At 51.7% G+C, this 27,005-nt stretch overlaps 10 protein-coding genes across 10 annotated transcripts; 5 read left to right on the forward strand and 5 right to left on the reverse strand.

The window, feature by feature from the left end:
* BDP55DRAFT_616348 (major facilitator superfamily domain-containing protein) lies at window positions 1-1,586 on the reverse strand (the record flags this gene model as incomplete). Its single annotated transcript, XM_060571265.1, has 5 exons — window positions 1,136-1,586; window positions 917-1,053; window positions 701-844; window positions 412-641; window positions 1-348 (listed from the first exon to the last, which is right to left on the reverse strand). Coding segments are annotated over exons 1-5 (1,021 nt in total), but the record flags the coding sequence as incomplete, so codon positions are not given.
* A 1,017-nt stretch (window positions 1,587-2,603) lies between these two features.
* Window positions 2,604-7,538, forward strand: BDP55DRAFT_706330 (uncharacterized protein; the record flags this gene model as incomplete). The annotated part of the gene is made up of 6 exons (XM_060578054.1): window positions 2,604-2,986; window positions 3,050-3,795; window positions 3,862-4,876; window positions 4,934-5,620; window positions 5,674-6,118; window positions 7,498-7,538. The coding sequence occupies exons 1-6, from the start codon at window positions 2,750-2,752 to the stop codon at window positions 7,536-7,538; spliced, it is 3,171 nt and encodes a 1,056-aa protein (XP_060426127.1). The 5' UTR covers window positions 2,604-2,749.
* A 2,404-nt stretch (window positions 7,539-9,942) lies between these two features.
* On the forward strand, window positions 9,943-10,872 carry BDP55DRAFT_635103 (uncharacterized protein; the record flags this gene model as incomplete). The annotated part of the gene is made up of 3 exons (XM_060572741.1): window positions 9,943-10,070; window positions 10,130-10,352; window positions 10,393-10,872. 3 exons carry the CDS (start codon window positions 9,943-9,945, stop codon window positions 10,870-10,872), a joined length of 831 nt encoding a protein of 276 aa, XP_060426128.1.
* Window positions 10,873-11,038: 166 nt separating this feature from the next.
* On the reverse strand, window positions 11,039-13,408 carry BDP55DRAFT_635104 (uncharacterized protein; the record flags this gene model as incomplete). Its single annotated transcript, XM_060572742.1, has 1 exon — window positions 11,039-13,408. The coding sequence occupies one exon, from the start codon at window positions 13,406-13,408 to the stop codon at window positions 11,039-11,041; it is 2,370 nt and encodes a 789-aa protein (XP_060426129.1).
* A 1,163-nt stretch (window positions 13,409-14,571) lies between these two features.
* Window positions 14,572-17,135, reverse strand: BDP55DRAFT_558909 (fungal-specific transcription factor domain-containing protein; the record flags this gene model as incomplete). The annotated part of the gene is made up of 4 exons (XM_060569851.1): window positions 14,572-15,286; window positions 15,344-15,673; window positions 15,738-15,870; window positions 15,932-17,135. The coding sequence occupies 4 exons, from the start codon at window positions 17,133-17,135 to the stop codon at window positions 14,572-14,574; spliced, it is 2,382 nt and encodes a 793-aa protein (XP_060426130.1).
* A 2,802-nt stretch (window positions 17,136-19,937) lies between these two features.
* Window positions 19,938-22,017, reverse strand: BDP55DRAFT_673679 (dihydroxyacetone kinase). Its single transcript, XM_060575611.1, has one exon. It carries the CDS (start codon window positions 21,800-21,802, stop codon window positions 20,024-20,026), a length of 1,779 nt encoding a protein of 592 aa, XP_060426131.1. The 5' UTR covers window positions 21,803-22,017; the 3' UTR covers window positions 19,938-20,023.
* An 87-nt stretch (window positions 22,018-22,104) lies between these two features.
* BDP55DRAFT_673680 (ribose 5-phosphate isomerase) lies at window positions 22,105-22,865 on the forward strand. Its single transcript, XM_060575612.1, has 3 exons — window positions 22,105-22,198; window positions 22,237-22,319; window positions 22,374-22,865. The coding sequence occupies exons 2-3, from the start codon at window positions 22,272-22,274 to the stop codon at window positions 22,803-22,805; spliced, it is 480 nt and encodes a 159-aa protein (XP_060426132.1). The 5' UTR covers window positions 22,105-22,198; window positions 22,237-22,271; the 3' UTR covers window positions 22,806-22,865.
* A 354-nt stretch (window positions 22,866-23,219) lies between these two features.
* On the forward strand, window positions 23,220-24,709 carry BDP55DRAFT_673683 (Triosephosphate isomerase). Its single transcript, XM_060575613.1, has one exon. It carries the CDS (start codon window positions 23,636-23,638, stop codon window positions 24,617-24,619), a length of 984 nt encoding a protein of 327 aa, XP_060426133.1. The 5' UTR covers window positions 23,220-23,635; the 3' UTR covers window positions 24,620-24,709.
* On the reverse strand, window positions 24,710-25,200 carry BDP55DRAFT_673687 (uncharacterized protein). Its single transcript, XM_060575614.1, has 2 exons — window positions 25,048-25,200; window positions 24,710-24,983 (listed from the first exon to the last, which is right to left on the reverse strand). The coding sequence occupies exons 1-2, from the start codon at window positions 25,132-25,134 to the stop codon at window positions 24,753-24,755; spliced, it is 318 nt and encodes a 105-aa protein (XP_060426134.1). The 5' UTR covers window positions 25,135-25,200; the 3' UTR covers window positions 24,710-24,752.
* A 550-nt stretch (window positions 25,201-25,750) lies between these two features.
* On the forward strand, window positions 25,751-26,956 carry BDP55DRAFT_673690 (N-acetyltransferase). Its single transcript, XM_060575615.1, has 2 exons — window positions 25,751-26,272; window positions 26,323-26,956. The coding sequence occupies exons 1-2, from the start codon at window positions 25,944-25,946 to the stop codon at window positions 26,888-26,890; spliced, it is 897 nt and encodes a 298-aa protein (XP_060426135.1). The 5' UTR covers window positions 25,751-25,943; the 3' UTR covers window positions 26,891-26,956.
* Window positions 26,957-27,005: the final 49 nt, after the last annotated feature.

Raw genomic sequence — 27,005 nt, forward strand, 5'->3', positions numbered from 1 at the left:
TTCCTGATGACCATGATACCAAAACGGATGTCACACCTCCAATCAGGTACGGGGGACAGGTTAGCAAAAGCGTTATTATGGTACTGAAACCAAGTGACTTAACGGCTGTCGGTAAGTAATTCTTGAAGTTGTTAGCTGAGAGGTGAAGATTACCCATGAGAGCGAAGACCCAGGTGCGATAATCAGTGACAGCTTCCCAGAGGCCAGACCATGTGCTGGTCCCCTGTCGCTTTTCAGTCGTATCCTTTGCAACGCGAGAATGAGCTAACTCGCGCTCTTCTCGGGTAAGCCACCAAGTTTGGAGTGGAGCATTGGGCAACACGAAGAAAGCTACCACGGCAATACCAACTGGATGATGTCATTAGCCTCAAGGCTCAAGAATTATCGGAAATCCTTGAAACGCAGTCTTACTTGTGATAACACCTTGTATCAAGAACAACCATCTCCACCCGGCCAAGCCGTGCCGTCCATCTAGACCGGCATAGACGCCAGCGGCGATCAGACCAGAGAATGAGCTTGCAAGCAAATTGCCTGTGTAAAATACTGCCAGTCGTGTTGCAACCTCTTTGCGCGTATAAAACAAGCTGACAAGGTAGCAGGCGCCTGAGTAAAACGGTGCTTCAGTAAGACCAAGCACCAACCTGTCAATCAAGGTCCATCGTCAGTCTTTAGCTTCTGGGATCAAGCGCTCCTGACTGACCTGCACGCAAGCATTCCGTGATAGTCCTTGACAACACAAATGAGAGTCGACACGATAGCCCATGCCATCATCCAGCCTGACATGTAATATGCGGGCTTGATGCGTGTCACCAGCATGTTGGACGGAATCTGCCCTGTGATATAGCTTGCTTCACGTGTCAGCTATATCTCCACATCGCCACATTAAGTCCAAGTCTCTTGTGATCCTGTAACTGACCCAACAAAAAAAATGCTGACGCAGGTATTGTACTCAGATCCCTTCAGGTTGAGGTCTTTGTCGAGGTTATTGAGCTTGCCATTGACGATAGCGTTACGGTCGAGGAAGTTTAGGAAGTACATCAACCATAGCATAGGCTATGGGAAGACCTCGATGTCAGTCTTGCGTTTATCTGGGGCTAAGAAAATTGCGATCGATGAGTGATTATGGTTCGCTTACCATGAGATAGCTATCCAGTTTCCGAACGAGTGCAATTTCTTTGGGATCGACTTTGGCGACTGACCCAAACTTGTCGGCCTGTCCTGTAACAAGACCGTCTTTAGGCTTTTCTTGGTAGTCTACATGGCCGGCATGTGCCTCTTGGTCTTTGGTGTTCTCCATGGCCGTAGACTGTGGGTTTGGAGACTTCGGGGGCTTTGGGAGCTGATGAATCTAGAGTGATTTCAGTCGAGGGTGGAAATCCTCACTTGAGGCATGGTCTGGTCATTAACATCCCTTTTAAACAATTCCGGGACCATATCTTCAAATCTTATAAGATGCGGAAGAGACTTTCTCGAGACCGGATATCAACGAGGAATAGTTGCTTGTTTCATGGTCGATCACGGCCAACTTGTTGCAGAATCCACCAATAAACATGCGTTGTTTGACATAACCGATCAGGGAGATTCATCTGGCAGCTTGTTCGCCGCCACGTTGAAGTTCCCCGGAGTAAGTGTTCACCACATCAAAATCTGGGGTGCAGTGGTGCTAGCTTAGCTTCCCTGTGGGGTACTTCGGACAAGCAGCGTGCGCAAGACCTCAATCCAGGCCGGTGAATTGATGGTGGGGTAATGCTTACGACGTTTGGCGCTATGATCTCCATCTGCAGCCGCCGGAGAAGATCCGTCTATAACCGGGACTGATGAGCTTGGATCCGTACTTATCCATGAATTTCCTTTGCCGTGGGGGTTGCTGATAGGATCAACACAATGCGTCTAAAGCCGTGGGACCGTTCATAATTTCTCAAGATGTAAGAGACAGTGAGTGTATGTGTGAAGAATTCTCCAAGTCAAGCAGGTGCAGCAACACTTGTACCAGGCTTTTGAGCAATCCGTAGCAAAGGTCAGAAAAGGTATGATGACTGGATGCAGATCCAAGACTCTACCGTAATATCAAGGAATGATGCTTTCGTAGGAATGAAAGAACTGGAACTACTATCTACGAGTCTGATAGACGCTGCTACTGAAGGCAAGGAGGATGACGAGAATAAGATCTTCTTAGGCTTACAGTATAATGCCATTCAAGCCACTCCGCCGAAGAGCCGCTCCTACTCCAATGATTGGCTGAGTAATTCCTGGGAACACGACAAGAGCATACCTAGCTGATGCCCACCCCCCATTGCGAAACCACCAGCAAAGTTTCCATCTACAGCCATCTGTGGAAGTAAGATGTCTACAGTTGACATCATACTTTCGATGGAAATCTGGACTTGGTCGGGATCCCCCTTACAGAAAATGTGAAGGGCCATGGACATGATTGATGGCCTTATTCTCCCCAAAGCCCCTGCCGGCAAGAGACGCTTTAGAGCACCCGGCGCCCGGCATACGTAGCTCAGTACCTATGCACCTTGCCTCTACGGCTCGCGGTGGAGACGGGACGGAATTGCTACACGGATAATGTATCCAATGCCGATTAGGTGGGGGACCACCGGGGCCGGCGTTTACAAAACGCTTGCGCATAAATTCGGCTTCATGTCGAACCTGGACGACTTTCTTTCCTATCGCCTGGTCGAATCTCAACTTGAAAGACATCCAGGTTTTGATTGATGAGTCCACATCCTGGCATTTTCTCACGATGGCAACTCAGACAACGGCAACGACAGTCAGCCAACTCAAGGTCTCTGGCCAGGACCGCCCTTTCTTCACGCTGGATGAACTCATCAAGAGGCGTGCACTCGAACTCGATAATGCCCCGTTACTTGGGTACCCTAACGAGGGCCTACTAGATTTCGAAGAGCACAGCGCTCGCGCCGTGGACCGATATGTCGACGCCGCTGTGCAGAAACTACAGCAGTTGGGGCTATCTTGCGTTGTAAGCCACACTATCACTCAACTTTCGCGGTCAATCTTCTACTAACTTCTTGCTCCTCATAAGGACTCCCAGTCCGACAACGTTCCTGTAATAGGAATCCTCGCTCACTCTGGTCTGCATGTCGTCATCACCATTATGGCTCTCAGCAGGTTAGGTTACGCAGTGTTTCTTCTCTCCACAAGACTTCAGAGCCCGGGAATCGCCCGCCTTTGTGAGTTGGCGGACTGCGGCGCCATGCTCACCACATCAACTTTCCACTCTGTCCTAGCCGAAGTCCAGCTGAAACGGAAGCTGGATATTTTACCGTTGCTATCACACTCTGACTACTACGGCAAAGATGCGCCCGTGTTCTCTAGGGCCTATGATCCGGAGCGAGAATCGAAGAAGATTGCCGCCATCATCCACTCCTCCGGTTCGACAGGCCTTCCAAAGCCTATCTATTTAACTCACAAGAGCTGCATCGGGGCCTTTTCCGTTCATATGAACATGCGAGCCTTCATCGTTTCCCCCTTATTCCACAGCCACGGATTCTATGAAACCTTTCGCTCGATATACTCGAAGAAACCTATTTACTATTGCAACTACAGCCTGCCTTTGACGAGGCAAAGCCTTATCCAGATGATCAACTGTGTCAAGCCTGAGATCTTCCACGTCGTTCCTTACATCGTAAAGCTACTAGCCGAAACAGACGAGGGCATCCGCGCTTTGGCAAGCGTGAAGCTCGTTCTCTTCGGGGGTAGCAGCTGTCCAGACGACCTCGGTGACCGGCTGGTCAATAATGGGGTCTACCTCGTCGGCAACTACGGATCGTAAGACCACTTCCTCAGCTCTCTCGGCTCCCCAGCCGTGTCGGCACTAGCGCTAACGAGTTCAAGAACCGAAGTGGGCAGATTGATGAATTCTGTCCGGCAGCCAGGCGATAAAGCCTGGAACTACCTTCGTCCCCTTCCCTCCGCGAAGCCCTACGTTTTGATGGATGAAATCTCATCGGGGATCTACGAGTGCGTCTGCCTCGACGGCATCCCTTCAAAGTCGACCTCGAACTCGAACTCCCCGCCAAATTCATTCCGCACCCGTGATCTCTTCGTGAAACATCCCACACAGCCGGACTGGTGGAAATACGTCAGCAGGCTCGACGACAGATTCACACTGATCAATGGCGAAAAGGTGCTTCCTATTCCCATCGAAGGGCGAATTCGCCAAGAAGAGATTGTCAAGGAAGCCATCGTCTTTGGTGAGCAGAGAAGTTACCCCGGGGCTCTAATCGTCAAGGCAGATAATGCCGCAAACCTATCTGATATGGAGTACATCGAAGCGATCTGGCCGGCAGTCGAAGCTGCTAATGCGAAAGCCGAGTCATTCTCGCGCATACCGCGAGAGCTCATTATTGTGCTTCCATCAGAAACACAATACCCCCGTACTGACAAGGGGACCTTTATTCGAGTTCCGTTCTATCAACAATTCAATCAGGATATACAGATCGCTTACGATAGGTATGAGAATGAGGATGAAGGGGGTACGCTGGCCCTGGAGGGTCAAGAGCTGGAAACCTGGCTCTTGCAGCAACTCAGGATTCAGTTGGGCGTCAACTTACCCTCCATCGACGCAGACTTCTTCGCTTCTGGCGTAGATAGCCTTCACTGCATCCAGATGTGGAGTCTCATCAAGAGGGAAATTGATTTGGGCGGTCGACAAAGCCAACTGGGTCAGAACGTTCTCTATGAAACTGGAAACATCCGAGAGCTCTCCGAGTACCTCGTTGCTTTGAGAGACGGCCAAGCTAAAGCGACCCAAGATGAGCTACAGAACATGGAAAGTTTGGTAGCCAAGTACTCCTCCTTCACAGCTCACGTCGCTGGCGCGGCCCCGAGACCTGAGAAGCACCTCGTGGTAAGTGACCCCAACCTCGTCGCTACCTCAAGGCGCCAACTAATCTTGACTTCACAGTTCCTCACAGGGGTGACAGGTGGCTTAGGAGCTCACCTTCTCGGTCAGCTCGCCGCTCTCCCAACCGTATCCTCAGTCTGGGCAGCCGTGCGCGGCCCCGACGACGCCGCTGCATCATCTCGCATCGCGACCTCACTTACTTGGCGCGACATATCTCTTACTCCCCTCCAGCAATCCAAAATCGTGCCGATTTCATGCGATCTAGGCCTCCCAGACTTCGGCCTCGGCCCCGCCCGCCTCGCCGACCTGAAATCGAGGCTCACAATTGTAATCCACAGCGCCTGGGCCGTAAACTTCAACATCTCTGTACAGAGCTTCGAAGACCAGCATATTAAGGCAGTTCATAACCTGATCGAATTGTGCCAGTCCGTCGAGACGCCTAACCCCGCACGTTTCTTCTTCTGCTCGTCAGTGTCCGCGTCGAGTGGGTCACCTAGACCCGGGAAAGTGCCGGAGGGTCCGGTCTCGACGCCGGCGTGGGCTCAGGGAACGGGATACGCGAGGTCAAAGTGGGTGTCCGAGCATCTCACGCGAAATGCGAACCTGAGTGCCGGTGCGCCTGCAAGAGTTCTGAGGATCGGACAGCTTGTTGGTGACAGTAAGGTCGGCGAGTGGAATACGACAGAGGGTATCCCGTTAATGATCCGAACGGCTGTTACGCTAGGCTCCCTACCGAATCTAGACGAGGTGAGTTTTACATGAGAAGCCTAGAACGTGCGACCAAGCTAATGAGGCGATAGGAAATGACTTGGTTGCCGGTCGATCATGCTGCGACGGCCATCTTGGAACTCGTCAATGCCTACACAACCCGGCAGCCCAGCGAGCGCGATAACGATCCCGACCTGGTGTACCACATCCTCAACCCGACGCGCTTCCACTGGACTCATGATATGCTCCCTTCTTTGGCCAAAGCCGGTCTGCAGTTTGAGAGTCTACCGACAGCTCAGTGGATGGACAAGTTGCGGAAGTCTGAACGGGACCCGAAAAAGAACCCGCCCATCAAGCTCCTAGACTGGTTCGAGAGTAAGTATGGACGCACGGCTTCTGCGAATAAGGGCGTTTTAGCATACATGACTGAGAAAACCGAGAACGACAGTCCTACGTTGAGAGGACTGTCGGACGTCACCGACGTAGAATTTATCACGACGTTGGTGAAGAGGTTGAAGGCTCGATGGGCAGCGGAAGGTGCGTGAGGGAGATTGAAGTGGATCAATACTTTTACCCTCTCTTGGAGAGCACCTCCAAATCCTGGACAAGTTGATTTGCCGTAGTTTGCGACCGGATCACCATTGCAGCCCGTGACACGCCGATAGCATCTCCCATTTTGACTCGACCGGACTTGGAAATTTCCAAGATGAACATAACGGTATTTCTCTTCATACTTGACAAACTCGTTGAAGCGCGAAAAGAATGAATGCCACTGCGCAGTTGGCCCCGGTCCATGTCATCACCGAATGTGCCATTCCTGAGAATAGACACATTTTATCAGACATACCCATTGAGCCAGATGGAACCTGAATCTAACGTACTATGTCGCTTGCCATCACGAAGCCCGAAATGCCATTCTAAAAAGTCCCTGAAGCAAAACCGTAGTCCCTACAATGCGCCGTTTCCCTAGAGTATTCATGCTGGTATCTTCAAAGTCCATCTATGCAATATTTTACAAAGCAGCGGCAGCGAGGGCGACGGCGCCGAGCATGCCGTAGTATGCGTTCGTCGGCCGTGCGGCGGCGGCGGGTGTCGCGGTGGCAGATGTGGCACTGCTAGCGGTAGCGGCCGCGGTGCCGAGGGCGCCGGTTACGAGGTTCGATGCCGATGCGAGGTCGGATGCGGCAGGGTTGCTCTCAACTTCTGAGCAGATTGACGGTGCGATCTTTGCCGCCGCTGTAAGAGATTTGTCAGTCATCTATAGATTTGATCGACGGAACACCGGTGACGACTGGAAGTCACACAAGGTTGGATGTGCAACATACCAGCGATCTCTGTTGTGGAGCAGCCAGCAGTGAGCACGCAAGGCGTCAGGCTGGAGATGAGCTTGTCCTGGCTGGCGCACAAGCAGGTGAAGTCTGTCGCGGAGCAGCCAATATCGCTGGCGGCGGTGCTGAGGCAACCGACGGCGCAGCTGGGGAGTTGGGCGATGAGGCTAGCCAGACCGGTTGAGCTGGAGGATGCGGCGGAGGTGGTGGCCGACTGGGCGGCGGCGAGACCGGAGAGGAGTCCGAAGGCAATGGTGTACTTCATGATGCCGGTATTGAGTTGATTTTCGTTGGATACTGTTTGCGATGTCGATCGAGTGATGGGCGAGATCTTTGGTGGTTGATCAGAGCTTTAGACGATGATCAGATTGTTTGTTCGAGGAATCGAGACCGATGCTTGATCAGAGTGAGAGACGCAATGAAGAGCAATTAGAGACCTGGAGAGAAAAGTGGCGCTTTCCAATATTGCTGATGCAGGTATTAATCCGTCCGTTGAAGATCAAGGGGTGAATGAGGAGACAAAGATTGGCATATGGAATCGATAGGAAAAGACAATTGATTTAATATACTAGAAACGAGCACCTCTAGAGATTGAGGAGCCACAAGGGAGGTCCAGACTCAAATCTTAACACAACCAAGAACCGAACGACGCTGCCCAGCAAAATACGAGACGTGCGCCCAGGGGCAAAGGAGAAGGATTCAATACGACGGGTCGCTGCTGCTGGGCTCGAGTTTGGTACGCCCTCAGTACGAATAGTCAATCTTGGAGCCCTTGGCTAAGATTGAAGCTGTTTGGCTGTGTGCGATCAGCGGAGTTTACCAAGCGACTAAGAAAGCTCCGGTTTTCTTGCAACACTGCCTCGATGCCGCGCGGTCCATCCTTGGCGGCAGTGAACAGCGTGTTTGTTCTATGGAGTAGCGCTGGCGATGGCCAGTTGCAGATTGATGGCGGGATAATGCGCGGCAGACTAGTTGGTCAGCTTCGTACGTGCTATGCTCTATTGACGATGCCGTTGTACGAATAGGCGCTCAACGCCTAACGCTCCACGAGCGAGACCGAGCAAGACATCAAGGTTTTGAAGGCGTCGAGGGCGTAAGCTTTCTTGAGAGTTCGGATGAGGCTTCATGTGACGATTCAATGTTTTCTATTCGGATGATGAGATGTCATCCAAACGCAGGCTGCAGTCCAAACCTAGATCTCTGGGTTCTAGATGCGCGTTAGAACACCCCGTCTGTTCACCCAGGTCACTGCTCGACCCGCGGGAACCGGGACGAACAGAGTGTGGCAGGAAAAGAAAGGGGCTTCACTGCATATCTTGTCCCGTTTCAACGTGATGTCATTCTTATTTTAGCGGTTCACCCCTGACATGACTCCGCCGAATTGCTGCTTGGCAAGGGGCCCCTAGACAGTCAAACGCTGGCTAACTCCAGTGAAAGCAGTGAAGCACTGACAGTCTGTCGCTCACTTGAGTTTCGACTGAGGGCTGTTCATTGTCATCCCAGGCTCACTCAAATGATAAATCTCGCCCACCGGGTAGCCAATCTCGTTCAATCTCACTCAAGCTGAGAGATTCGGGCAGTGTTTGATTGGTATGACACACCTAGTGAACTCCTTGTCAGCTGTCGTCTCAAGCGAAGGAACACAAGCTTTGGCGTATGTCGGCAGTCTTCAGATGGCAGTGCATCCCTGATCTTTGTTTGAGAAAGGCTCACCCTGTATTGTCCGTGGGTGCACGCTCTGCTACTCTGTACATTGCGGCGCGGAGGCATCCGATTGTCTCACTCGGAAGAGTCGGCGGATGTCACGGTTGAAGCAGCTGGTTCTCTTACGATGATTCGTTTTCGCATGCATGACAGTCCATGAGATGAACAGCGTAGGAGGAAGCTTCGTGTCTGGTGGCCAAATCTCGCACTCCAGCCAGGCACTTCGAAACACTCAAGCAGCAAGACTTCAGCGGCAACATCCTTCTAGGTACATTGACGGAATGGTGCCATCCCGCTGCTTCGGACACCAGCACCGCACTCGGTTTCACGGCCGGCAGAGTCCGGAGCAGGCCCAGTGCATCGCGAATAGTAGATCCCGGCTATTCGCAAACGAGTACCATTGGGTCTCAGAACGTCCGTCGTCGTCAGCTGGCTGCTAAGATACTTCCATCTCACGCTATTCTTCTTCTGGTCACTCAATAACTCATTCAACTAGGCAATGGCTCTCACGCTCCACCAATTCGAATAGCCAGACTCCCGCTCAAGGCTCAGTGAATTACTCTCCTTACACATAGCTTTCCTTGACATTGCCCATCGACCCCGTTCAACTTGAAGCTCGGGCCAAGCCGGTTCAAACCTATAAGCTGGCCAAGGTTGTCTCAGTGGATGGAGGCAGTGCAGCCAAGCTAGACTTGATGTCATTTCGCCTATGCATTCCCGACCGAATTCCAGCGTCTTTCGGTCATTGACCTCAGGTGAGAGTATGTGTAGTAAAATGAAGGCTTCACCTGAGTTAGATATCGGTAACTTGTTTCATGATATCAATGTCCACCCTGAGTATTGTTAGTTTACATGTTTTATTCATAATCAGGTGCCTGGTATCGCTGGTATCGGTCTTAAGTATGAGAATAGCCGACTGAAGTAATAGCCAGCTTTCTGACGGCGATTGACGAGGCAGTACGGCTAAGCTACGACGGAAGCCAGGTCCTTCATGTGAAGCATATGGCTGACTCAACCACTAAATGTTTGTAAGCGTCAGAAGAAGCCGATCGGCAAAATATGGCGGTGCCGATGGTCAAACTTTCACGGTGCCGAGCTCTTCGGCCGCAGCGCCGGTCTTCAGAACCCGCTCCGGCGGATCCAGTAGTAATCGAAGACCGCCGGCATTGAAAGGCTGGCCGTCGTGTTTGGACCATAACGGCGACTCACAGTGGGGACTGAAATTTTCAGCCGAACATCTCCCTTATATCCTATTACATCTTTAAAGGACGAAGTTTCCTTCAAAAACCTTTCTCAACAAGCACTCTCGCCTCACACGACGAAGGCATCATGCTAGGAACAGAATTCGACCCACCTATCAGCGGCATAACGCCATCGTCTCACCATCTTGTTTGGGAAGAGCTCTCACTCGTTGTTAACAATGTCAATCTTGATATTTCTACGGTTCGCCATGACGGGTCACTGGATCCCATCCTCTTCCTCCACGGCTTTGGAAGTACCAAATAAGACTTCACAGATATAACCCATCACACCCCCGTTCCGAGTACTCTATCATCGCCTATTACGCCCCCGGCAGCGGTGCCTCCACAAGCTCTGACTACAACGTTTTCCCCATGCCATTCCTCGTCGCCGTGGCTGAGGCAGTCTTAGACGCTCACAAGACTAAACGGTTCCACCTTGTCGGCCACTCCATGCGCGGCTTGACAGGCTTGCTGCTAGCACAGCGTAACCCGGGGGCGGTACTGAACTTTGTCGACATCAAGGGCAATCTCGCTCCAGAGGACTGCTTTCTTAGCAGACAGATCTTTGACATTGTTCACCGTGGAGGAGATTGATACACCGATACTTGAGAAAGACTCGGGCGATTACTCCCATGATCCGTTTGTCGGGTGGCGGGAGTTTTGCTTATGGGAGCAAGATGTCCCCTGTCCGGATGGAATTCATTTGAAAGCACGTGAAGCCATTAAGAAAACAAAGTCATCCGTCATGGTCAAGCCAAAGCTCTCGGAGGGGGAGCTTCTAATCAGACCTGGCCTTACCATCGGCGCCGTTGACTTCGTTTGTCCGCGGACCGCGGGTCTCTACGACATGAAGCCACTTCGTTGGTGGCAAACTCACAAGATGGAGGTTCAATTCATCAACAATGACTACCTAGTCCTAGATTTGGACTCTACCATGGCCTTTGAGAACAAGTATGATGACTCACGGATACCTTGGTCATCAACTGTCAAGCCTATATACCGCTTTTACGGAGTCTGATGGACTGAGAAACGTGGTAAAGACTGGGCATGGGATGAGGGATAGGAAACGATCACCGTCGCCCAGGGAGACATATTTTGAGCTCAATCATCCAATGGGGGCACATTACAATTCTCGGTACTCTCAATGGGGCATGTAATCAACTCTTTCGATCGAACACTAGCGCCTAGAATTTCCCTATGACAGTGGCATTACGTGCCGTTGAGGTAAGCCTCAGTATGACCTCTTCTCCGTTCCACTCCGTCGCGACACCATCGACAGTGACGTTCTTCAGCTGGGCTCCCTCCGGAACCCGCAGCTTAACCCATACTTCAGCTGGAGGCGCCCTGGTGAAGCCTAGCACCGTAGTGATGGTACCCGCCTTCTCGTCCGACTGCATATCGAGGTCGACCAGGCCCCATTTGGTCGGAGCCCTCTGGATTGCGACCTTACCCTTGCTAAGCCATTTTCTCGGAACGCCTCGTCCAACAAGCAAAGCCTCCTTGTCGGGGTGATCGAATAACAACGCTGCCCTGAGCAAGACGGGAACTGTAAACTGCGAAGGCTGGCAGTATGTGCTGGAACCACCTCCAGTTCCGGCAACTTCAGCCGCAAGCCATAGGCCCCTGTTATAGACGTGGTATCTATGAGAGTACAGGAAGAGAACAAACTCGTCAAGGCGGTCCTGGAGAAGCAGCGACAATGCGTAGCCGTAAGAAATGAAGCCTAGAATGTCGCGGGTGTCGGCTCTGAGAGGCGTCACGTTGGCGACCACACCCACGCTGGTGATTCCGTAAGCGCGCATGGAGTCAATCACCATGTCGGTATGATTCGATGAGAGCACTGATGCCTGAAGGAGTTCCGAGTAGACGCGGTGTGGCCACCACTGAGAGGACGCATCCCCCTTTTCGGCCAAGTCCTCGAGAACATGTGTCGTCTCATTCGGCAGGACAGGAACGTAAGCAGGCGTGAAGTTCCTCTGAATCCATTGGTCCAGCTTTAGGGATGTCTGGTTAATGAGCTGTTCAGCTCGAGCGTTCCAGTCGTTGGCATGGTCAGCAAACGTCTCGATCTTGCTAAGGTCCTTCAGACCGCGAGCAGCGAACGCCGCGTTGTTCCAGTATGGCTTCTCAAATCGCCAGGCATCATTTCTCAGTGCAGCATCAGACTCGCTCCAGCCAGAGATGAGGCCGTAGTACGGATCATCTTTGGGGAGCTTCAAGTTCTCGTCTTGCCGGGTTGTGAGCATGTTGGCCCAGGCAAGGATCTTTGTTTTGTACTTTTCGGGAAACGCAGTGTCACCCGTGTACTGCACATAGCGCGCAATCAGAGAAAGTGACATGCCGAACTGGGGCACAGCAGGTCCACGCATCTTGATGGCTCCGTTGTCGTAGGTATACCAGTCCATGTAGTTCTCAAGGATGGCCTTGGCCTGAGTAAACCGTCCCCAGGCCAAGTTGGCTGTGAGAGACATGGTCATGATGTCTTGGAAGCCGTCGTACTCTGATCCGCCGTAGTCGCGTTCAAAGGCACCGTACCTTGGAGTGACACCTCCAGCGCGATTAACAAGCTCCATACCAAAAGCATGTTTTCCCATATCAGACCAACTCATGTCTGGCAGAGTCAAAGAAATCTCGTCCTTGACATGTGAGTCCCAGTAGTCCGCGAATCGCATCAGAGCAGGGTAATAGTCATCGGCGGTGGGATGCGCCTTCAACGGCAAAAACTGCTTGTAATCCAATGCGTACTTCTGTGCACGTAGGACCCCGCCCTTGACATACTTGATGGAGAACCAAATGTGAACAATATCGGGATCTGGAGAATCAACGTCGGCGAAGGTAGTGATATCAACCCAGTCGGTTGTGTCGACAAGACCGCGGTAAATCTTTCGAGAAGCAGGCATCCATCCGTTAAGCAGGCCATCGAAAGTGTAGTTCGAGTGAGTTCCGTCCGCGGCCTCCGACATGTCATTCCAAGGGGCGTAGTTCTTTGTCATGGACTGCCAGTCAAGTGCCATGGTGTCGTTTGCCTGGACGTTTCCGAGGTACACATCCCATGGCAGGAAGGACAAGTCGATGACATCGCGAACGTGTTCCTCAATCGGCTCGCCATCTTGGAGAAGACGCTCTGCCAACACATCATTCTGCTTGAGATTTACATCGTTTGCAGGATCCAACCCAAAGTAAGCGTCTACTGTCCGGTTGATAGATACGGACTCGTCCGTGGAGGCTTCAACGTATCGCTTGATCTCTCTACGTGTCCCAGAAGCTGACACCAGGACCAGCGGGCCGTCGAATCGAGTGATGTCTTCGTACGCTGTCCATGTTTCCCCCTTGTAAGTGAAGGTGTCGATGGATGTTAGTCCATCGACGGTCTTTTCTTGTCGAGGATTTAGATGATCCGTAGTGCTGCTGCCGGTAAACCCAATGTAGGCATCGCTCGACAATTGTGACACCTCATGATACGGTTTTGGGTGTTTGACTGGACTTCTCCCGGCCAGAGAGGTTAAAATGAATGAAGAAAAAACGAGTGACTTGATAAAAGAGTAACGAGGCATGATTGCAGCTTTTGCCCAAAGGACACTTAAGATCCCCATCACAACCTGGCCTGCAATTCAAGCAAGATCGTCGCGACTTGGGGGTCTTCATTGATTTATACGACACAGTAGTCATCGACTACTATGAGAGCCGGGAGTATCACGGGCACTTCGTACGGAAGCTGCCACAATTACACCGAGTCAGGGAGATGCGCTAGGAAACGTTAATTGACATTATGCCGCTTTACCGGGGAGAAGTCACCTTCTCTTTCGGCTTTTGTGAGGACACGAACTAAAATCTCCCCATCCCAAAATTGAAGGAAATGAGGCAAGGGGTTTCGAGAACTCTCTTATATTGGATAAGGTCTTACTTCGTGAGAGCTAGCCGGTGCAAGAAGGTGAAAGCTTCTTTGCTCCCGAAAACCAAAACTTACCGCGCGCTCTGTAGCTCCAGGCCCCTTTGAAGCTTCACAGCTTCCAAAACGCTATTTCTAATTTCTCTAATTCTCTGGACTTGGCAATTCTCTCCACGCACGCTACTTACCATACTCAATGAATCCACAGGAGATGATATTCTTTCCCGCAAGTTCCGGGTAAGATGGAAAGGGGCCAAGATATTAGAGTTGACAGGGATACCCCGTGGGCTCAGACTATGTGACTGCTATTTAGCGCAGAAACGCCCCCTTTGGTGGAGTTCATTGACCGCGTTGCAATTAGTGTCGGTAGCTCATAGCAGTGAAGGGCTCGGAGGGCCTCCGATGTTCAGGGCCTACACTGCAGGCGGCATTCCGTCCGCACCTGTGGATGAAGTTCTTGGTCGCTATCGATCCGACAACTGACATCGATGAGATTGAAGAAGAAGTTGACGATTACTTGTGGAAATAAACTTGAACTAATTTGAAGTCACCCTCTCCTATGTTCAAACGCAAGTCCAAGACTTTCGACAACCGCACTACGTCAGCAATGTGGTCGTAACTGAGACACAAGGGTCAGCTTTTATATGCATATCCAGCGACGGGATGGCAGTTCATCAAGCTGGGATTGCTAAATCCACTACCACTGATGATTACAGCCAAACTCTTATGATGCTTATTCAAAGGTAAAAGTGGCTAGCAATGCTCATCTGAAAACATCGAGTTCGTGGTATTATACAGCGCTTCGAGCAACTCTACAGCTTTTTGCCACTAATTGTACATCCAAGGACAACCGCTTCCGTCCATACTCTCGAAACCCGTTCCATCCTGAAGCCAATCCTGCCCCAAAAACATACAATCATTGCCGCTTTGGTCCAGCGACAGCTGTTCGTGGAATTCAACATCAGGTGGCATCTCAAATACAGACTTTGTGGCTGGCTGTTGGCCCTTTTTCATATCCATAAACTCCCCAAGCTCCTCCAATGGAGAGAAATCAATATCGAGAAAACCAGATACGCCCGGCCGAATCGCACATCCAGAGCTCATCGTGTTCCCAATCTCTTGCGCCGCCCTGTTCGTCTCAGCGGCCCTCTTCTCGGCCTCTTTCGCCGACCTCCATTTATCGATCAAGCCTTCCAGCTCGGTGCCGGCCTTGTGCGCCACGGGGTACGACTTTCCAAGCTCGGACAATGCTTCGGTGGAGCTCTGGAGGAGGGCCTCGTGGTTTCCTGGTTGTGCTGCGCGGAGATTGAGGAGATGGATGCTACCCGCGATGAAGATGAAGTGAACGACTGATGGCGGCATCTGCCTCATGTTGAAAGACCGCCTGTAGGTGGTTGCGAGCTTCGTAATGTTTGCTGCTGCTGTGGCGCATGCGTGTGTAGAGTTCAGGGGCGACGAGCTCATGTCGTCGATGTCAAGAAGCTTTGAAGAGAATCGGAGGAATGGTCGGTGGAGCAGAATGAGAGCGAAGTAAAAGTTCATCCTGCGTGTTTCATTAGCTACAAATCCCTCAGCTAGGCTGGATATATAAGGAACTTACTGTAAGATGAAGACATGGGGCTGTGCCAAGACGTTTGAGTCAATGGACCATGTCAAGCTCTTAGGAAGATCGTGATGCCACTGCCATAGGGCTCTGTGAAGTTGAGATGCCTTCAATCGCATCTCACCTGTCGATGAATGGCGCCTTTGACGGTGAATACTAATCAGTATCTTAGAACACAGCACTGACAGCGTCGAGGTGTGATGTAAAAGTAATGAAGTTGATTCAGCGTCTTCTTTGTCAACACTTATTACGTGTCGTTCAGGTATAGGAATGGAGATGTCCCACTCCATGAACGAATTTGGCCGCCCACAATAAGCGCTGAAGAGACTGATTACGCTCAAAGGTTAGCCAATACTATCGGAGATCATACATATTCCTCTGATACACTTACTTGTCTTCAATATGGCAGCCCCAAAATACTCTCCTCCTGAGTTCGGCCATCTCCTGACTCATCTTGCCAGACGCAATAGCTTTGGAACAGTCCAGATGCAGACCCAGTTTACTTGCCATCCTGAAAGCAATACCTATGGCAAAAGAAACTTATTAGCAGCTGAAACTTGTCGATGGTTGGAAAAACAGTCTTACCGCTGTACATCCAACCAAGAGAGTTGTCCTTCATGGCCCCATAGCGAGAACCAAGTATTAATGCCGCCTGGACAGTGGAGATGGTCGGGTGGTCCATTTCGAGATCGAACATTGAGCGCGCTCGCTTCGCAAAAGTCTCTCCGGCAACACCGCCGGTAGAAGTAGAGTACCGCACAACTCCCTTATCAAGACTAATCATTGATGCCAGGGCCATGATTGCGTACAGCAGACATGGGGTGTAGTGGTTTCGATCCCCGTGGTGTCCCTCACTCTCATCCCACATTTCTCTGTGGCGCAGGAATAAAGCACGGTCAACGACAAGAAGATGAGATGATTGCCATTTCCAGAAGAGGTCTAGTAAGTGGGAAACAATGGGCTCTGGCTCGGGAAAGCTTTCGAGGGCACCGCGGGCTTGTTGGCTTGAGTCGTCCTCAAAGGAGTGGCCTTCCCCGCGTGGACTCCTTGAGCGGGTCTGGTTCTCAGAGTACGGGAATAGGGTGGAAGAGCCCAGGAATTGGTCAAAGTCATGCATGCTATCGGGTGTACCCATCTCCTCCATGACAGGAGGGAAGCCCTCGGAGACACAGTCAAACTCTGGTCTGCTTGGCCCTGAAAAGGAGATGGATCGAATGCCATTGTGCGTGATATCGTCGGTCTTCGGTCTGTTTTGGCCCGAGAAGGAGACAGATCGAGAGTGTGAGACGGGGTGAAGGTCCTGATGCGACGTCACAGCCCAATTGCTTTGTGCTCCCTCCGGAGGGGAGATAGATATCGTCATGTCCCGAGTCCCCGGACTTGAAGAGCTGGCAGGACTCGGAAAGGCACGTGTCCTTGCATCCTGATAGTTGTCGACAATCCGCCGTGCTTGTTCCATCAGACAATCCGAGTCGTCATCCGCCTTATGCCGCGAAGGCGGCAGCTCTGGGTTCTTGTTGGTACTCTCGGACCGGGAAACGTTCTTAACGAACTCCTCTAATGCCTGCATTCGCCGTTGCAATGCCTTTGTCTCGTTTGGCTGGCGTTGGCTACGCTTATCCTCGCCGTACCGGACCTCGCACTTTTCGTTCTTGTTCCGACATGAAGTGCAGGACCGGTCCAGTCGGTCCCCCGAGCTCAAAATCTGAGAGATGTCGCATCGTCTCTTGTCCTTCTTGCATCGTACGCATGCGAAACTCGCGCGGCTCGCGTGTCGGTCTCGGGTCATGATTGGAGTTGTCGGAAGTTTTCAAACTGCGATTGCTCTCTTCCTTCTCCAGTCAGCGTGTGGGATGTGTGTGCGTGTAGAAGAAATTGGAAGATTTGGATCTCGTGGGGGGAGGGCGGTCACGATGAGCAACAAAGTATGGTACGTGGGGGGTTAATGGGCCCAGAAAAAAAGTGCAACACACGACGACTAACTTTGTTTTGTTGGTCACGATCTGCTATTCTAAGATCAGAAACGGCGAGCATAAAGAGCCCCGGCATTACCCATCTCGGATTAGGACCCTTCGTCCCAGCACAAATCGCAACACACCCCCCCAGGTAAGGATGATGGTAAGCGTGCCTATCTTCCCTTGTCATTGGAGAAGGTCGGCCAATTGTCGTCAACCAACAGCATTGGCACTGCAATGAGGTACGTGGAAGGCGAGGACTGTTTCTCGGCAGCTACCAGTGCGGCACGAACACCGGACATCAGTGACCAAACGCCGGGCAGTCCGGTTAATCGTGAGATGAGGGGGAGGCAAACGGCAGAAGTTGACAGACTCCCAGGGGTTCGACTTGTAAGACATCCTTGTGGAGTGTTTGGCTCTTTCAGTTCCCGTCTTGTCAGTTGTTAGCCCTGGTTGATATGTACGCAAGGACTTCTCATGGCTCCGATCTCGGCATGATCGCTCGTACAAATTCCATTATTGAGGGAATCGAATCTGAGATGCGTGTATCAGTCTATCCAAACTCCCCGTGTCAGCATTGAACTATCCGTTTGCAAAGACTCACGGTGAGCAGAACGTCGTTAGGTCCATCAACAGGAGCCTCAAGTCCCCAAAAAACCTTGCCCCCGCGAACCCCCAGACTCCGCAAGTTGGACCCCCTTGAACTCAAAAAGGATTGACCCGGCCAACCCGCCACTCTGATCACGTCTGTGCCCCGGGCCTCGGATTGCCCAAATAGGTAACCCGGCGCATACGATTTCCCCGGGACCCTCAAGCGCCCCCATAGTTCCGGGTCTAGTCTCATCCAACAACAAAACATCCGTGACGTTGAGGTTGGTAAGTCCCAGTTTTCCTTCCAATATCCAAAAGTCTGGACCTCAGGAGATCAGGACCGCATGACCACGTCAAGGAACAAGCCAAGAGCTCAAGCTACCCGGGAAGCTCGAACAGCTTGAGCCTTGAAGCCTCGAACGGCACCCCAAGAAATCCGGCCGCTGGAACACATATGCGGGGCAGGTCCCGCAAGATGTGTTCATGTGTACAGCTTTCCTTCCCGGGGGTAAAAACACAGACGGTGGGAGTGTGTCATAACTAATACGAAGCCTGCGGAAATGTGGCAATCATCCACGTTCCTACGGCTTCCCCCTTCCCGGAAGAATGCCCCGGATGTGAGCCGCAGCCAATGCAAACGATGCGGAGACGTGGCAAAACTTTTCCGCAATCCTGGGGAAAGGGGTCCTGCTGATGTTGCATCTTTTGAGAAAGCCGAGCCGCCGACCCTTAGAACCCCGGTTTCCATGGCCTGCCTTAGGGAAATTGGCGTGTGTTCGGGAGCGGAGCCTCCGCCGAGCCGAGTTCCCGAACCGAAGTCATCCGGTCAACACGGACGAGGGCAGTGCCACTGCCATCGTGAGGTGGTCTTTGGGCAGGTTGGGCAATGGTCTGGTGGGACCACAATCATAGTCAATTAGTTCGTACGGAATTGCCTTGAGACTGCCATATTGTCGGTGATCCAAGTGAGAACAAGTCTTGCTGGACGTTGCCTCAACCCACGGGAGTGATGCTATTTGGAAGTTACATGCTGAGCTCGATGCTAACAAGGCGACCCAGTCAAAGGATGACTCTGCCGGAGATCAAAGGGGAATGTGGTGAGCGTGCTCGAATAAGGACCGAGTCACCTCTTGAGTCACAAAAGCCTTCTTGACTACTCGTCAACTCTTGAAACCATTAAACACTTCTCGGCTACATCAAATTTCACTTCGTCGGCCTGTTCCAGCTTGGCTGCTAGGCCCCTGCTGCCTCGATTGGTAGATCTGATCTGCCACAAGGACCTGACAGCTTGACAGCTTGATGGCATATGCTGCTCCCCTGTCTTTTCCGGCAACTCGGGCGACCTTCAGGAACCGTCAGTCTGATCCCGACAGCGTGGGTGGTCGCCGGCAGATGAGAGAGCTAAGCTTCTGGGCAACGCCTTAGTCTGCCATGTGTAAAGTGCTTGCATCTCACTCGAACCCCTGGCATCTCTGGTCAATTGACGAATCAAGCGTCGAGATGAAATAGTCAACTCGGCATGATGCTGTCATACAAGCGCCGAGGCTGCTCATGGATGATAGTGTCAGGGGTAGGGGGTTACGGGTCGCGAATTGCAGCTTTCTGCTTCATCAAGAGCTGGCTTCGGCAAGACAGAGTACTGCCGTGGCCTTAAATGTGAGGTTCTTAAGTGACGATTTTCGTGGCGTTTGTAGTTGGTAACTTGGTGTATGGCGCATCTGTTTGATTGTTCCGGGCCAGCTAAGGAGTTGCAACTAGCAACTTGCAGAGCTCCATACTCACTCAAATAGTCGTGAGGCCTAGCCTTTTGATATGTCATGTTTAGGTGTCTCCTTATGGAACCAATATGAAGTCATAAATCACCGTTCTAAGGAAGACCGTCAGTTATAAATCAAGTATACCAGTGTTTAACAGCGGTAACTTGAGGTGAATGCTTAAATGAGGCTTCACGATGTTGAAGTTGTCTATACATAGACACATTTGGCGAATTTTCATGAGACGCTTTGGAACGACGACTCGCGGAGCTACTAGAGAGATAGCACGAATTTGGAGTTGAGTGATTTCAGTAAATTCAAATCTAACGCTAAATTATGTAGGAAAATGAAAGAGCAGCCATATGAGCTCGAGCTACTCAAGCCATGCCGGATTGCAAGCCCTTGATTGCAACCATCGCACCCCAGGCACCAGGGTCAGGGTGGAACGACGTATCCTTTCCAGATGCCGCAACATATGTAGCGCGACCTAGCTTCGCCTTGGTCTTTCTGGTGTACTCGGCCCCCTCGACCGCTGCCTCGACCGCTCCCTCGAAGCCCTTGTTGCGAATCGCATCGACAAAGGGGATCAGCGTGTCCAAGATCGTCCGGTCTCCGATCTTAGCGGGTGTATAGTGGCTCAGGTGTTCCAGAGCAGATGTGAGCGCCAGTGTCCACAGAGGCAAGATACCTTGCGACTTTGCCAGCGACGCATTCTCTTCTACAGAGTTGCTAAGCGAAACGAAGAAGATACCGAGGATACCCCCAAGCGTGCCACCCATCTTGCTCTCAACAATATCCTCTAGCTCGTGAAGAACTGAGACGATCGATCCTTCCGCTGCGATGTACTTGTTGTCTAGAGCATCAAGAAGATGCGACGCGCCCGTCTTGAGTGTCTCACCGCAGTCGCCGTCACCCATCACCATGTCCCACTTTGTCAAGTCGGGCTCGGCTTCGATAACCGCCAGGCAAGCCTTGTTTAGCATAGACTTGAGCGTTGCCGGGTCCATCCTGACGTCGCGGTCTGCTTCGATCTTCTTTGGCTCCTCGGGAGGCGACTGTACAAATTGGAGTTTCCTGTCACGGCGGACAGCTTGAGCGCCGGCCATCGACTCCCAGTGCGTGTTGGTCTTGAGGTCAGCGAATTGGAAGATTTGCTCTGCTGAGAAGCTGCATTTCTTCGATGCCGCTGTGATGTTCATCAGGGAAATTGAGAATGCAGGTGCGTTGAGAGAGGTTTCGAGAGGACCGGAGTACACTCTCGCTGGCTTAATGTTCCACTTTGCGTCAAGCTGCTCAAGGAGCTCGTCGACCAAAGCGCCCATTTCCAGGTAGGAGATGCCTCCAAAGTTGCTGACGAGAAGGATTGTCTCGTCGTCGTTTTTGAACTTGACATACGCCCGGTCGTGATCCTCTTGGTCCAAGCAGTACCGCAGCAGCTCATCAATCAGACCCTCTGCAGACGGCGCAGGCGAGACCTTGCTATATCCAGGCTCATTGTGAGGCCCAGTGCCAACCTCCACCTCGTCAGCGCCCAGACGAGCGTGCTCTGTGCGCCCTGGCACGTGGCAGTGATCCATGGTGGCCGCGATGGACACAATCTCGGACTCGACAGAAACACCGAGCTGATGGATGTCGTCGAGAGTGCCGGCCTTGACGCCAGCCGCTCCGCTAATGACTTTGAGAACACCAATCTGCCCGGCAAGACCTCTGCGTCCCACCAAGCTACCGCCAGCCTTTCCAACAGACACATCGTCGCCGCAGATGATCATGCGGCAGTTGTGCCCGCGACTCCGTGCCTTTTCGGCAGCGAGGCCAAAGTGAAGGCAGTCGCCGGTGTAGTTTGTGATGACGAGGATAGTGCCGACGGCTGAAGGCACACGCTCAATGGCAGACTGAATTTGCTTCGCGGACGGGCTGGCAAAGATATCTCCGGACACGGAAGCCGCCAACATGTTGTTGCCGACATAACCTGCCCAGGCGGGCTCGTGACCGGAGCCACCGCCAGAAATGATGCTGATTTTGGACTTGTCGTATGTTGAGTCAAAGACCACACGGTTTGACTGATCCAGACCAAGGGAAGGGTTGTATGAGATGAAACCTCTGAGAGACTTATCAACGAGTCCCTCTGAGGAGGTGAAGATGTGACGATCGGACATGGCTCGTGATGGTGCTTCTATCTGTAAGTGTAGGATTATTGGGTGTCGATGGAGCTCATAAAACAAGTTGCAAGACTGATCAGAATGCGCTTCCTCTGATGTCGAAGTTCAATTTGACTCTGGATTTTCCTACAGATGAGTTCATTCTGTCGCTGAACGGTCGATATCATATGTGGTGCAGTCGGTTGATGGTGTGCGATTTTCCGGGGACCCAGTAAATCGGCCGTAGGTGCGTTTCGACCCCGGATTTCCGCTGCGGAAGATCGGCTACGGGGGGAGCCATTCGCGACAAATCACACCCACACCGATGCACATGACGGTCTCTACGCTTTATAAGTATTGTAAGTCGTGGTTACGCCCTTTGGTACTTCCTGATGCTCATCTCCCTACATCCGAAACCCCAGATAACCCTCCATTTCCAAATCCCCTCATCCAGCTTCACCACCCCACATCATAAAAGACCATCAAGATGGGCAGCAACCCCGTTTCCAAGTACCGCATTGTCGTCGGATGTGACGTAAGTCATCAAACTCGCCTTCATTTTTATAAGTCCAGACTGACACATGAACAGGAGGCTGGCATCAAGTACAAGGACACAATCAAGGCAGACTTTGAAAAGGACGCTCGCGTCGAGTTCGTCGAGGATGTCGGAAGCCATGACGGCGCAGACAAGACGGCGTACCCTCACAGAGCCGCGGCCGCCGCTCAAATGGTAGCCGACGGCAAGGCCGACCGCGCGCTGCTCATCTGCGGCACGGGACTCGGCATGGCCATCGCCGCCAACAAGATCAAGGGCATACGCGCTGTGACGGCACACGACAGCTTCAGCGTCGAGCGTTCAATTCTCAGCAACGATGCCCAAGTGCTGTGTATGGGTGAGAGAGTCATTGGTTTGGAACTTGCGAGGCGGCTTGCAAAGGACTGGCTTGGATACACATTCGACCCTACGAGCAACAGTGCTGAAAAGGTCCACGTCATCAAGAGTCTGGAGGCCACTGCATGAAGCAGGTAGGCAGTTGCATTCCATTTCAACAACGATTAATAAAAGCGTTCATTTCATTCATTGTCTATCCTGAACCTCGGCGTTCGCGATGATATGCTGAGTTCTTGAGTGGATATCTGATTTGCCCTGTGCTCTTATCTCACACCCCAAGTCGTTGAGATTTCGCAATCACGCCATCATCTATCCAGACTTGGTAGAACGATAGAACATGCTAGTTCATCTCACACGCCTTGGCGAGCAGCGGCTGAGGCTACATACAGAACCTGGCAGACTGATCCAGAACCGTGGTATGGAGTGACAGATTCGAGGCCAGAGTAAAACCCTGCCTAGTGCTTAATGATAGAAAAGTACTTAAGACTGCATGAACACCCACCTTCCTGATTTCGTTTACTTTCACTTAATTTTTTCATTCTCACAAGGGTGACCAGTGAGGCGACGCAAAGCCCGCGGCAAGCTCGATTAGCATTGTGACTCTAAGAGCAGCAGTAAGTGGATGATACTAGGTGAGCTGGTTGATTATTTACGGGATAACCCACAACTCCTTGACTCCAATCTCCAGGCAATTAATCTCTATTCACACTACATTTCTCGCTCTTTCAATTCTTGTTTCATTTTTCCTCTGCGTCAAGATGGACCTCATCATTCCTTGCTTCCCCGCGTTTTGTACTTGGTGGGGCAGAGTTCAAGTGAGCTTGGTTGGATTTCCTAGCGGAAGTTTGGCCGTATATATCACTAACGATGGACGGAGAAACATCGTACTTCCCGATTCCGTGATTGATAACTTCACCGCCGTTTGATGCCATCGGACAACCGGGAAGTTTGACGACACGATGAGGAAGATTGCCGCAAAAATGGGTCGAGTGACCGGCCGCAAGCCCCTCCTGGCGGGGTACGGTCCCGATTTTCCGCACTATTTGAAGTGCATGGCCCGGACGCTGCGTTTCTTCACATGCGACTCAACAACCCGTGAAGCACCAAGCCCTCCATCGAACCAGAAGCCGCCCAGACAACATTGCACGGAGCAGTGCCATACCCTCAAGATGACTGCACCACCGAACCGGAGGCTTATCGGCCTTTCGACAAAGATGTACTTCCCGCTCCAGCGCACGCTCGACTTCATTATCACAGTTCAGACACAACTAGCCGCTCTGTCTTCGTCTCTGGAAGACGTCGACATCTTCATCATTCCCGATTTCATCTCCATCCACCCCGTCAGCGAAGCCCTTAAGTCTACATCTGTGCCAATCCGGCTGGGCGCACAAGACTGCCACTGGGATGATTTTGGAGCCTTCACCGGAGAAGTTAGCCCGGTTGTCCTACGTGAGACAGGCGTCTCCATCGTCGAGGTCGGGCATGCGGAAAGAAGGAGAATATTTGGCGAGACCGATGAGGTCGTGGCCAAGAAAGCCGCCGCGGCGAGCAGGAACGGGATGGCGCCTTTGATTTGCATCGGCGAAAAGACAAAGGGAGACTTGAGCATCGCACTGGGAGAGTGTCAAGTCCAGATTGATCAGTCCCTGGCGGACGTGCCTGAGTCTGCGGAAGTTATCATCGCGTATGAGCCTGTCTGGGCGATTGGCGCAAGCGAGCCGGCTAGCGAGGGCCACGTTATTGGGGTGGTCAAGGGGATTAGGGCATTTGAGAGCGTTAAGAGGAGAACGGGCACGACTAGAGTCATTTATGGCGGCAGTGCTGGGCCGGGCTTGTTCGAGAAGCTGGGCGAGGCCGTCGACGGCCTGTTTCTTGGGCGGTTTGGACATGATGTGCCAAGATTCCTCACCACTGTATCGGAAGTGGCTTCTTTCAAGGCTTAGACGCACTCATCTCAAAAGCTATAGACCTGTGGTAGACATTGTGAATGCCCATTCTGGTTTTCGCTAGACGTGGCGAACTTCATTTTTACATGTCTTGGGTTTTCGGAATGCTTTACTTTGACTCTTGTATCGCTTATAATTCGGCAGATTCTCTTCGCGCTTCCGAACCTCCAAGCGCCCCTAGGAGCCCCTCGTTTCTCGATGGCCAGACATTGCCGACGTTGGGCAAAGCCCGAAGAGTGTCCATATTGTGGTTCCCGGTCTCGATGACTACCCCAGAGAAGATCGCATGATCAAATATCTTCACTACTTTGGTTCTTTCATCCGCTGTCAACGTGTTGATGAGAGCTTCTCTATCTTCATCCTGTGGGGCGAGCATCAGCGCATCCCGCGGGGCACAGACAGTTGAGTCGATGGTAAGAACACACCTTGCTGCTGCCAAACTCGACGATGAACTTCTCACCCATTGCAGAGACTATACATGCGATCAAAGTTGCAATGATGTATGGTCGCATTGATCAAGAGCGATATCGAAATACGTTTGGAGACAGTGCTGTCGTTATGGTGAAGTTGATTTGTCTAGTGACGTGGTAGAAGGCGCCTGTGATTACGTGCTCACAGGCGCAACAATCACCTTCCTAAAAGGGGTTTCTCGCATCAATTCGCCCTCCCGTCTGTAAATCTTGCAGCGAACTACATCACGACCCAATTACACTATTAAAATGTTTGTGAAAATCGTTTCTATCCACCACTAAACGTAGGGAAAGCCAAAGCCCAGATGTCTACACATTTGCCCCCTTCGCTTGCAAACCTGATGAACTACTAAGGTCCAACAGCCGTTTAGCTCTGCGTGGCTCAGTGGGGTTCTCAGCAGGTATCATCCCCTGTTAGCAAGACATCCGTAGTAATTCAAGGAATAGATCTCACCATCATTAGTTTGAAGTAAACGTTCCCTCTCGCCGATGTTGTCTGTCTTTCATCCTCATCAGTTGTGAGATGGCCCCCAAAAATGCCTTAACCGAGGGCGCTTGTCCTGACTGCCTTAACAATTCATGGCCGACATCGCAAGCCTGCGCGCCCTTCGGGATGCCCCACGTCATTAGTACATGTAGAAACTATTACTCATGCCAGAAAAAGGCACCCAAGCTGAACTTCATCGGAGCTATTCAGGCCTGCAGTTGGAGTTGCATCTGCATCGTATGTAAATACGAATACACATTGGATTGGTAATCAAGCCTATAAAAATCCCAAAATATCTCTTTACACTTACGTTTAGCCAAATCTTCCAACTTGCATGTCTTTCCAGACCTAGTCGGTGTTCACCATGTCGTACAGCGAGGAGCAAATTGATCGGTACCTCAACCACATCAACTACCCGCGGGAGAAACATGCATCGGATCGGCTGCAGCTCTTGAAGGAACTCCAGGCTCATCAACTTGCCCGAGTTCCCTTCGAGAGTTTGACCCTGCACTATTCAAAGCACCGCCTGATTTCCATTGATCTTGAGGATCTCTTCGACAAGGTTGTAGTCCAGGGTAAAGGCGGTTATTGCATGGAGCTCAACGCCTTATTCGGTGCTGTCCTCAAGGGACTCGGCTTTAGTCTCGTCAGCGTCGGTGCAAAGATCAAGGGAGATGAGAGGTTCGGCGGATGGTAGGCATTTGTGGGAACCCCAATAACAACTTGTTGCTGACCTCGGACAGGTCCCATATGCTCAACATCGTCACGATCGACGCTCAGCGCTACCTAGTCGACGTCGGGTTCGGCAAAGGAGCAACCATGATCCCCGTGCCCTTGGAAAAAGAGACCGGCCACGAGTTCACCACCATCGCTCCCCTGCGAGGCAAGCTTGTTTACCAAAAGTTAGACCAGAACACGGATTCGAGCCAGCGTATGTGGGTGTACTCTTCGACCGACACCGCCGACGGCCCCTTCCGAGAGCGCAACTGCTTCACAGAGCAAGAGTTCTTCCCTGAGGACTTTGAAGTCATGAACTATGCCGTCATGATGAGACCAACCAGCTACTTTGTCAAGACAGTCTTGTGCATGCGGACGATCCTGAATACTGAGACAAGAGAGGCCGAGGGTACTATTGTGCTGCACAAGGACGAGGTGAAGCGCAAGATTGGTGACAAAGTTGAGCTCTTGGAGACGTTGAATAACGAGGCTGAGCGCGTGCGGGCTATCGAGAAGTATTTTTACATCTCACTTACACCCGCAGAGCAGAGGGCTATCAAGGGAATGCCTCAGGAGTTGTTGGAGAAGAATTAGTAAAGAAATGTTGTGATATCTGCTGCATAACTTAGAACATAGAAAGAATCTTCATATTCTTCGTCCTCGACACATCACTGACCGTGAGTCTTGACTTTGGCTGCTCATTTTTCGA

Source organism: Colletotrichum godetiae (genome assembly GCF_030913485.1).
Source record: "Colletotrichum godetiae strain CBS 193.32 chromosome Unknown BDP55scaffold_40, whole genome shotgun sequence".
Taxonomy (NCBI): domain Eukaryota; kingdom Fungi; phylum Ascomycota; class Sordariomycetes; order Glomerellales; family Glomerellaceae; genus Colletotrichum; species Colletotrichum godetiae.